General features: G+C 38.6%; 1 protein-coding gene across 1 annotated transcript; it reads left to right on the forward strand.

Moving 5' to 3' along the window:
* Positions 1–1284: 1284 nt before the first annotated feature.
* On the forward strand, positions 1285–11490 carry LOC130548540 (uncharacterized). Its single transcript, XM_057325378.1, has 4 exons — positions 1285–1681; positions 8053–8394; positions 9839–10180; positions 11330–11490. The coding sequence occupies exons 1-4, from the start codon at positions 1639–1641 to the stop codon at positions 11488–11490; spliced, it is 888 nt and encodes a 295-aa protein (XP_057181361.1). The 5' UTR covers positions 1285–1638.
* The last annotated feature ends 508 nt before the right edge of the window (positions 11491–11998 follow it).

Genomic DNA, 11998 nt, shown 5'->3' on the forward strand with positions numbered 1-11998 from the left:
ATTAGATATGCTAGATATTGTAGCAAACCTCTTAAGAGGATGCGTTTTAAAGAGAATACAGTAAAAATAAAGCAGACCAGAGTTTTAGAAAAGTATCACATTTATTGACACTTGAATTTGGATAATTAGAAAACTGTTATTTAAATAGATATATTCATCAAGTTCAACAACCAACAGCTTTGCATGACTTCCCCGGACTAAAGATATGATTCACAGCACAACACTACAATCTAGCGATTCATCAATGCACTGCACCACCAAAACTACCCAAATAGGAGTCATGAGCACACAAAATTAATTTCACACAGTGATACAATTTGCCTTTCCCCGTGTTCACCACATACAAAGTATGATTGTTATAACCTCTGCATCTAAACTTTAAAAATCACACAACACTCATACATGTCACGCACTCATACACATACTGAATCAAATGCAACACTTCCCAGTTTTTCTCAAAGAAACAAGACCCCACCCAAGTGGTTGGTTCACAAAAGGGTTCATTTCTCGAGGCTTCATATGCTCACAATGCCATCTGGTGGCCAAAGAGTGTAAAACAGGCAGATACATTACAGATGTGCCTGATGTGGTCTGTGATACACTCACTGTATTTTGCGCCAGTTAAGGCTTAGAAATAACGGTGAAGAAAAAAATCAATTTCCACATAGACTAATCTAATTATATGAATATAATGTGTATTTTCTGGTGGTATATAATGATTGTATAACATAACAGTGTAATAAACGTATTGGCCTGAAATGAATGGGGCCATTAAATGTGTGTAAATCAATTATTTGGCCATAATAGGCAGAAGGGGCAATATTATTATTATTATAAAACTGGAAAGTGTCTGGGTTTAACTGGGCAGAGGGCAGTGAATGTGATTGTGTAACTTGGTTTTATATGTGGTTTTAAATAGCTGTCGAAATGTCGCGGCAACAGACGTCATCTATAAGGCGATACGGTTGTTGATAGAAGGGATACAAGCTACGGCCGGAAGTGGTGCAAAATCTCGTCATATAATTACAATAAATTACATTAGCTAAGGCCTACACATACCCCAACCCTAAACCTAACCTTACCATAATAAAAAACTGTTTTCAGCGTGACAAAAAATATGCGGTATTGAAGCGCTCATGCCCAGTGGATGAAGCTGTATCTCGGCCGGAAGTGGTGCAAAATCTCGTCATATAATTACAATAAATTACATTAGCTAAGGCCTACACATACCCCAACCCTAAACCTGACCTTACCATAATAAAAAAACTGTTTTCAGCGTGACAAAAAATATGCGGTATTGAAGCGCTCATGCCCAGTGGATGAAGCTGTATCTCTTCTAGCTTCCCTGAAAGCTTCCGGGTTTCTCGACACTTCTACGAAGCCTCGGCACAGGACGTAACATCACCATTATTAGCTGTTACATTACTAGAATCTTTGGAGATAATCGGAAACCTTAAGTGATTTTCTTTTACTTGATATAAATAATTCATTTATTAATCGTGCAGCGAGTTGGCCTTTAGCAAGTTTGGTTAGCACAGCGGTCGTCGCGTTGGGTGCGGCTCGACAACACACTGAGGAGATGTATTACTTACACCGAATATCTTAATTAAACTAGATGTTACTGGGATCAACAGCAGTATGAGAAGCTTTATTAACAGCATTGTTTTATTACTCGTGTGCGGTAAGTGTTTTAATACTTTCACTTTCACATCGAAACCGGAAACGGCATTTACTGATATTCGGGTGTTTTCAAACGAGGCGTAACTTACAAAGAACGTTACCGAAACAATGTTATTAACTTATGGAAACAATGCATCAGACGCGTGTGCTTAAATACGCTTGGGTGTTCAAATGTCATGATATAGGTAACTTACATGGGCAATTCCAGCATTATGGCTTTAGCCAAAACGTGCCATATCAATTCTCACAGAATGTATTTGTTATCAATATACTGGATAATCTGTTTGTAGAAGCATACAGAAACAAATGTACGACACTCGTGTAGAACTCAGGTCTCACTTTTTCTTTATTAACCAACCCTGTCGGTACACGATCCGGGATGCCTTGCAGATCCGTTCTGCGCATGCGCATAATGACGTGGTAAACAACGTCACGGTTTCCCTACACTATTGGTATCAAGCATGCGATGAAACACTTGACGGCCAGACGGCACAACTGGCGGCATATTTTTGTAGGCTACATTGTGTTTTTCATTTAACAGTTCATGGCGGGTCTATTTTGATGTTTTAAAATGTAGCTTACGCTATGCATTACGATGTGTTTACGTGGTTGCCAATCCAAAATAATAAAGGAGTTGTTACATGAACATACACGATTTTGGTTACATGTGGAATAAAGTCTGAGTCTTGAGAGTCTGTCACTGCAAACCTTCAGTTTCCTCCATACTCCCCTTTGCGATTCATTGCTGCATGGCATTAGGCCTACTTAACTTGCCGTGTTTCGATCTGAGGTCAGTAGTATTGTCAAAGACGGTTTTTATTAAAAGCTGCTAATATTAGTTCACTTTAAATCGACTCGTTTTGTATTAGTATGGGTCTATATATAGGCTAATATATCTATCTATATAATCTAAATGAGGAATAATCCCTTCAATGGTGGTTACAGAACACAATAAGGAACATAATATGCATTTCTGCCTAGACTATCTGCACTTACATGAAGAAAGAACTACAAACAAGTCTGGGGAAACGTTACAGAGTATTTCAACGCATAGTGTGCACACAGAAGTGACATGAGACCAGAGGTGGACAGTAGTGAAAGTCGCGGTACAAAGGTGCTCAAGCGTGGAAGAGATCGTGCAGTGTCGTCGCTAAACAGAATTATCTACTACGTCATTATGCGCATGCGCGGACGGATCGTGCAGGCATCCCGGATCGTGTACCGACAAACCCAACCTCACTTCCTTATTTATCACGCTACACACGTCGTCGTGGCGTTCTACGTCATGTTTATGACAGCCACCGGGGGGTGGGTACAAGAAACCATCAATATAATCTACACTGTTTTTATTTTAGTAAACCCCTGATGATAGAGTCCAGACATCAGAAGAATATATATATATATATGCATGAGTTTTCTGTTTGTAAAGAGAGAAAAAAATCATGCGTTATGGATGTGACAAAAAAGGATGCACGTGTTTGAGAGACGGTATACTTTGTAGGATTTCTGTGAACTAAAATAGACAAGCCAGAAGCAATAATACACATAATTAAATTTTCATGTGCCATTTATGTGGACTATGGACCGTTATGGATGTGACAAATCACTCACCATGCTTTAAAAACACTTAAATCCTTTAAGAGACTTCACATGGATATTTAAACCACCAAATATTGACAACTGATCTATTAGTGTGGTGAAAACGTTTAAAAACTGGACTTTTTCATCTTAATGTTGACATTTGCTTGGACTTGCCCTTATCTAATGTGTGTGACAATTCACAAATAGACAGAATAGGCCAGAGTCTGCTAAGAAATATAGAGGGTTTTTTACACTGGTAAGGCTACATGCACACTCAGTTTTTAGGATTACAAGCAGGGTGTGAGTATGGAAATGTTCTGTTCACACAGCAGATTACAGTCACAACTACAATGATGTCTGTACTGTATGAACAAGCAACCAAACTAAAGCCTGTATTCTATCTGCACGTGACATAAATGTCAAAGTTTGTGCCGCCTTTGTCAACTGAAAATATTATTTTCACAGTTTACTTTGCATTGCTCAACATTGTATGTTTAAAGGGGTCATATGACAGGGCTAAAACTAATATTATGGTTTGTTTTAGATGTAATGCAATGTGTATACACGATTTAAGGTTCAAAAACGCTGTATTTTCCACATACCGTGCATGTTTGTGTCTCCTCTTTGCCCCGCCTCTCTGAAACGCGCTGATTTTAAACAAAGCTCATGGCTCTGAAAAGCGAGGTGTGCTCTGATTGGCCAGTTAACCAGTGCGTAGTGATTGGTGGAATACTGCAAGCGTTTCACGGAAATGTAACGCCTCTTACCATATTCGGAACATCATGTTCGCACGCAATTCTCCTGACAGGTGATCAAATGTCATCGGTACTTCCTTATATCAATTCGAGCCCGAATCTGATACGGAAAATGAAGATGATCAAACCGATACATCAGCTTTGCCAGTGCAACTTGAGCATGACGTAAAGGATTGGTAAGGTTTTATTAAAAAATATGATGTTAAATAGTTAAAAACTATAGCTAACTGTTTTACCTTTTATATACGAGGTTATAAAGACTATAAACAAACAACCATATACATCATACAGAGTTTGTGTGAGATAGAAACAAGCTGGCATTACAGCAGGGAATGGTATAAATAATTAATAACGTGTACGTGAGCGCTTTGGCCCTTCTTGATCAACCAGACAATAAACCCAAAATAAATACTAAATATAAAAAGACATTATAAACACGACATTTGTTGCCTCTAGTGGGAACGTAATTACTCATTATTAGGACTTATGTTGTCTTTTTTTTACGTTGCATCTGCATTTGCAGATCACAAACACACGACAAACTCAACTCGCGTTAGTCCGTAACAAAGTCTTTTACCATTAAAATATACTTACAGGCTGCGAATGTGAAGCGCCAGCGAAGTTGTAATGGTTGGAATGGCCCCACTTTGTAACCAAAGCTTTCGTGCACAGCCGGTCTTAATCTCTCTCCCAGGTTCGTATAGCAATCTTCGGTGAAATGCACTGCACACACTTGAACATTCGGATTGTACTTTTCTGGAACAGTGTTGTAAATAAAATGTAACCATTTGTTTTTAGTTGTCTCATCTTTTGGCAAGGCAAACAAAGAGTCTTTTTCTTTTCACAACGAAACACATGGCTGCGGTGGTGACGATACAATGAGATTTACAAGTACGCCCACCTCACTTGCGTTTAGATTTGGGCGGTCTTAAGTCAGATCATGTTACGAAGTGATGTACATTCGTCGGGGTGTGGTTACACGAGGCGTTTCAGGCAGGTCTGGGTTCGCATTCGCTTTTAGATAGAATGCATCTTTTGTTCCAACACTTTAATTTAAGCAATTTTACCTGTCTAATACATGCATGGGCAACTTTTAACACACCAAAGACACAGAAAAACACGTATTTCCGCCATATGACCCCTTTAAACAGGAGACTTACCGTTAAACTCTGGTGTCTACGAAGGCTAATGTAATATCACATTATAGTGCAGCTGTTTTGTGTCGGAAGTAGTGTTGGGCGATATTCTCTATACTCAGATCGTTCTATCGCCAGCCTGTGGATCGGCGCTACACAATAGTATCGAGGGGCGGGGAACTTAAAATTAAGTTCATTCAACTTAAAGTAGCTTATTTTACTAACTAGCAAATTTAGCTAAATTAATAAAAACACACCTTTTTAATAAAAGGACTTTATTGTAAAGTTGAAACAATGTAATCAAATTAAATATAAAACCAAAGCTATCTGCCACTGCCAGGGCATTGTTCTGTCTGTTTGATATAGAAAAACAAGTTATAATGATTATTGATTTTATTGCTTATACATAATCTCTCTTTGAACACAAAGTATAAAGTGTTCTGTATTTAACGTGTATTTAAAGCACATCTTTATCAACTAAATTATTGTGTTCTCCATTTTCTTTATCTTAACAATTCATATAAGCAGAACACAAATCCTTTAATATGAGTGAGTGTTTGGGCCCGTCCTTTGTTGTTTGACATTATAAACATTAACATTATAAACAGAGATCTTTATTATGCTGCTGCCCCTTTAAGAGCGCTCAATAAAGATATATGGATCTAATACACTGTTTTTTTTTTTACATGGAAATATGGGTATGTTGACGTGGTTTTGTGTTTATTTGTCCATTTCAGAGTAAGAAGAGGTGAAAGAGAACTCGGTTTAGAAGTTTGCGCTCTGACTCTCTAGGCGCGCATGTTTAAACATGTTTTCTGCATTAGCCTCACACTGCAGACAATACACGCAACACAATGGCCCTCATTTATCAAACGAATGTACATCAGAAAACTGTGCATACGCTCGTTTCCAAGCAAAATTTGGCATTTATCAATATGAGCGTGAGCGGTGGCTACGATCAAATCTCACGTCAGGTCACAGGTCGTGTACGCAAGTTTTGAGAAAGGCCGAAGGTCCGTGTGTGATTTACCCTTTTGATAACTGATAAGGAATAATGACTATGCTATTTCTTATTTTCATGACATTAATAAAGTATTTTAGTTTCTAGCCTAATTATATGATCATTTAAATCCTTGAAATTACAAGGTTAACGGCTGCTGTGATGTACAACATTTTTCAGGCTACTTCTAAGATATTTACAACAGTTAAAATTCACATTTTAAAGTAACATTTTTAAAAAGTACAATAGGCCTAATCAAGGCCTATATATATGAGGCCCTATACGGCCATTTCACAAAATGGCGACTGAGACCGGAAGTAGGGAAAAACTTTTCCTGCCGCACTGCTGCCATAGCCATTCATCCATTCATTCAGCTTGTTTTCTCACAGGCATTCATTTGATTTACCAAAAGCAACAGAAGCATATGTTGTCCGATTTGTTCATGGTTTACTGGGAGATGTAAAAATAGGGAAAACAAACATTACAAAAACATGGCTACATGGCTAACTGCTTCTAGTCTCCGCAACTGTTCTGTGAAGTGAACGGAGCTAGAGCATTGACCGGACGAGCGTTTACCCTACTTCCGGTTTGTACACGTCACGCTGCGAAATATTCGTTATCGTTGCTGTTTTGTACCTTAGCTGGGGAAATTTTTGTATTCTGCAGGCTATTGATTTCCTTCCGCTTTATCATCGATAGCAATAAATAAGCCTCTTACACCCGCGCATATTACATCTTTGTGGGGCAAGGGCACTGATAGATCAGCACATGGCTGAAGGAGGGGAGATGAAATGGAGTGGTTTGTTCTATCAACCCCTCCGTCTGGAAGAGATTTAAAACAAAATGTCCATGTAAGAGTTCGGTACCTTTCTCAATTCAGTTCCTGGCGTGGTGACGCCCATCCCAAGCCTGTATGATCAAGATCCCACCCCTTCTGTGACCCATGGTTTGTCTGAGCCAGTGAGCAAAAGACTTTCGAAATAAAATAATACTTAAAAAAACTGCGTTAATGCACGATAAAATAATTGTCGGCGTTAACGCGATAATAACGCATTAACTTGCCCAGCCCTAGATATTACCAATTTTTTCCAATATATTTCAGTTTCATTCAATCAGCAGCGCTGCCTGTAGATGTGAATGTTTTAGAGCTTTTAACTGATATTATGACTGAACAGCCCCACAACAACTTAGATTGTTACAGTGTTTCGTAGTAGACTGAAATGATGGCTACTGAACATTACATCAGACAGATCAGTAGCTCAGTAAACTACTTTTAACTACACTATTTTTGAACGGTGTATTGCAGATCTTCTTGTTTTATTTTCTCTTTTGAATGAACACCTTTTTGTGTATTTCTCATTTATAAGTTGCTTTAAAAAGGAGTTGCTCATTGTAACGACGAGTAGAGTAATCCAAGCTGAGAAGCGGATCCAAGTGCAGTATTTTAATGACAGACGACAAAACAAACTCTGGTAATCCACAGAATGAAGGCCGTACAAAACATAGCATAAAACACAGACTGGATAAAGCATGAAACAAAGACCAACACCAAACAAAGGAAACACTAGGGTTTAAATACACTAGGATAACAAGTGGGCAAACAAGGAACACCTGACAATAATTAACACAAAAACTACAAAGGACTACAAACATGGCACACAACAGGAAATAACATAAAAGTCCAGAACAACATGGGAACACAGACTAGGACCGTGACACTCATTGCTAAGTAATTGCATGTAGGAGTAGCACATCTCTAGATTCTATAATCTCTCTAAACACTGGCAGCTCTACTCAAATCATGTTTATTAGACGAGACTCAATATGGTCAGTTAGATCTGTGTAGCAGCAGACCGATGGATTTAATCTCTGAATGAATGTTTGTGTTTGTGTTGTGCAGGTTTGTTTGGTGCTGTGACAGATGATGAGAAGTCAGTGTCAGTGAATGAAGGAGAATCAGTCACTCTACACAATGATGATACTGAACTACAGGACACTGACACGATACGGTGGAGGTTTGGAGAAGAAGGCTCTGTCACACTTTTAGTTGAGATGTCTGGAGGTAGGATCACATATAGAGATTTTGGCGATGGGAGATTCAGAGACAGACTGCAGATATTAGACCGTCAGACTGGATCTCTCATCATCAAAAACATCAGACACAAACACTCTGGACGATATGAAGCAGAAATCCACCACGCCATTGGAACAGCATACAAGAGATTCAATGTTAATGTCAAAGGTAAGCATTCATATTTTTGTAGTTTGAATTAAGATGTTGTGAAGTTTGCTTTGAACATGAAATTAAATTGAAGATTCAAAAGACAAACTAGTTATGTGTGTGACGAAGCCTCTTTGAAAATCACTCCTGGGGCCGGTTGCATAAACTACTTAAACTATTCTCTATAGAAAAGCATTCGAAAGTGTTCGTCAGGGTGATACTCTCTCCAAGATGTTCTGATGTTCACATTATTCTGCCATGGTTTAAAGGGCAGTTCTTAATTAACAGCGGCCACTAGCATTGTATTATAGATTTGCCACGAAACGCTCAGTCCAAACACGACGGTGTCCACCACAGTACAAAAAGATGTCGTTCTCATGTTGACGCAGGGAAGAGATCATGCGGGCATTAGAAAGACTGCAGAAAGAGCGGTGTCTTATGTATTACATAAAATAAAAGGTTTGTGGATTTTAAGTATAAAAAGAAGGATAAAGTCAGGCAGGAGCTAGGACCTGTGTTAATATTATAAAGACTTTCCAGCAGAGACACGTAAGGACTGAGGCTTTTAGCAGATATGTACTCACAGATATCTATGGATACTTTCCAGCAGAGAGACATCAGAGAGAAATATCGTCTAAAAATCACCTCCGAGGAGGTTGCTTTGATTCGGATCAGTATGTGAGTAACATACTAACATACCAAGATATGTTGTTGTTGTTGTTGTTGTTGTTGTAATGTTAGCTGTGTGACGGAGCAGTTTTGAGCGTCATTGTGTATCTGGAACCGCTTTAATATTGTACTCGTCCAGATGCTTGAGAGAGAGAGTGAGAGCGTGTTGGAGCTGAAACTGGAGAGAGAGTGCGTTTTACTCTTTTACTCAATGATGAATAAACTTTCAGTTAATCCGCGGGTCACATGCGTTGCGCACCGGAGAGCATGATCCGTACAGATCACGGATCGTCCCGCGATCCGTTTCACCACGATACCGCAGCGGAGAGGAAGAGGAAACGCGTGTTGTAGAGTTGTTTGTCCATGTAGGGCTGCTGTACAAAACATGCCGGTGAATTCAATGCATGTAGTCCCGCTCTGTATGTAGATATAAACAGTTTATTCTAAGGTATTACAAACATAACGGTTCATTACATAAGGTCTTTATACACCTCTGAAGAAATAGTTTTGTATATTATATTGCATTTCTGTCAATAGATCCTCCTAAAAATGCCGTATTGTTCCTTTAAAATGAGCGTGAGAGTTGTTTCCATGTTCTCGCACACAAACAGTAATAAACAGAATGCATGATGGGAGTCAAGGACACGTTCAGATTACTGCCATTGAATTCAGCTGTAGTAAAGCAGCTTCTGTTTTTGTCTCCACCAATTCATTTTTAATATGGTACTAAAGCTCTGTTTATATCAGCTGACATTGTTTTATAACTGTGATCTGTTTGTGACTCTGTGTTTTGTAGATGCTCCACATGTTATCAGTGCTGAACAAAGTGACGTCAAGTCAGTGTCAGTGAGTGAGGGAGATTCTGTGACTCTAAACACTGATGTTCAGACACACAGAGATGCTCTCATAGTGTGGAGGTTTGGAGATGGGGGTGTTCTCCTGGCTAAAGGTGATAAAGAAGACAATAAGAGCTCAATATATGATGATAAAGGGATGTTCAGAGACAGACTGAAGCTGGATGATCACACTGGATCTCTCATCATCACAAACACCAAAAGCACAGACGCTGGACTTTATAAACTACAGATCAGCAGCAACAGAGACACAAAATACAAGACATTCAGTGTTTCTGTCAGGGGTGAGTATCTCAATTCTCTCTCAGTAATGATTATTAATATCATCTGTGTGTGATAAGTCACATCATATCATGAAGAAACACGTCTCCCTTCATATTGAGAGTTCAAATATACTGTCGCTGGAAAGCCACACAAACTGTACGACTCAGTCTCACTTTGCATTTTTCATAAGACTCAGTGTTTAGTCACGGGTGCGTGTGACTGCATCCAGTGCTGAGCAGATCATTCAGTGACAAAGTATCACAAGATTGACCCGACAGTTCTGCTTTTTAATTACTCGAGCTGCCGTGAACTAGAGATGCACAGATACAAGTTCTGCAATTGGATCGGAGTAGAAATGCAAGTATCGGATGATCCAATCTCAATGTTATTTCTTGTGTCTATAACTCACTTAGTCAAGATTTGAAAGGGTTGTTGTATTTTAAGTTGAAGCACTACTTACACCTCTTACAATGCTGGATTTAGAAATCATTGCTGATTTTATTTTTTCTTAAATCATTACTTTTGTTCAACCTTCATGTTTTTATGTGGGTTTTGGCAGATAGTTAATTAATAAATAGTATTTTAAAATGCTTGTAAACTTTGACAATATTGCATTTGTTTTGGAGATGCAAGGTTTCAGGGCAACAGTGACGAAATATCATAATAATGTAATAAAAATAAAATAATAATATGATTTGCTGTACTTCTGGATGCTATATCAAGTGTGAAATACTTGTATATCTGGACATGTTTAATGTGCTGAGGTCGGTCAAAAAATACTGGAGGTCATGATGAGGGATCCTGCTGAACAACAGGGTTGCCAGATCTGCTTAACAAAACCCACCCAATGACAACACTGCTGGTGAACTCGTCTGTCACAGGCAGTTACGTAACATAAAGAAACTATGTAGGCTACAGGTATCAGATTTGGGTCCGTTCATGCCTCATTGATTTAAGATGGTCATAGAAGATAGCTTGGTGTTATAAGAAAAAATACTGTGACTAAAACATTCTCTTCATCTTTCTCTTCTCTTTAACGTCTCGGCTTAAGAAGGAATCTGATGTAATGTAACGGATCTAAAGAGACCAAATAAAAACTGTACAGTCTTTAGTTGTTATAGCAGGAATACTTGTGTGATATTATTGTAAGTGTTTCTCTGTCATTACAGATCCAGGTCTATCTGCAGGACAGGTAACAGGAATAATCTTTGGTGTCCTGCTGGTTATTGCTGCTGCTATTGCTGTTGTTGGTGTGATTGTGTATCGCCGCATTAAATATGAACTTCAGAAACGAAAGAGTGAGTTTAATCTCCAGTTGAGACTGTCATAAGAAATCATATATATTCAAGTGTTTTTTTGTTTGTTTTTTTAAACATATTTGACTTGATTTGTCTTAAGTTTGGTCATATTGCTCCCGTTTTAATGTTTGTCAATTGAAGTAACCCTTCATGACTTTTAACAGATTTGAACAGATTTTAAAACATTAGACATCGTACATAAGCAGACTTTTAAAAGCTTTCTGAACATAAACTTATACAGAAACACAGAATCAACAAACAGAGATATGCAGGAGACATGAGATGGATTCAGACTGTGTGACGAGTGTCCCAAAAAGACAAAATGAGTGCATGAGGACGTGGTCTTGTGTGGGTGATGCATCATATGATATGATAATAAAATCAGTTTCTAATAGAACGGGCACAAACACCAACTCTTTCTCACTCATCCAGACTGCAGATCAGGGGCCCGTTTCAGAAAGGAGGTTTAGTGAAAACGTCTTGGTTACAGATGTAACCTCAGTTCCCTGATGGAGGGAACGAGACGTTGTGTCGAACCGA

Source organism: Triplophysa rosa, linkage group LG25, assembly GCF_024868665.1.
Source record: "Triplophysa rosa linkage group LG25, Trosa_1v2, whole genome shotgun sequence".
Lineage (NCBI taxonomy): Eukaryota > Metazoa > Chordata > Actinopteri > Cypriniformes > Nemacheilidae > Triplophysa > Triplophysa rosa.

Excerpts from the sequence above, each read along its gene's own strand:
- LOC130548540 (XM_057325378.1), top strand. The coding sequence starts at position 1,639 with ATGAGAAGCTTTATTAACAGCATTGTTTTATTACTCGTGTGCG. Across the intron at positions 1,682-8,052 it reads TGTTTTATTACTCGTGTGCG|GTTTGTTTGGTGCTGTGACA; the intron begins GTAAGTGTTTTA and ends TGTGTTGTGCAG. Across the intron at positions 8,395-9,838 it reads ATTCAATGTTAATGTCAAAG|ATGCTCCACATGTTATCAGT; the intron begins GTAAGCATTCAT and ends TGTGTTTTGTAG.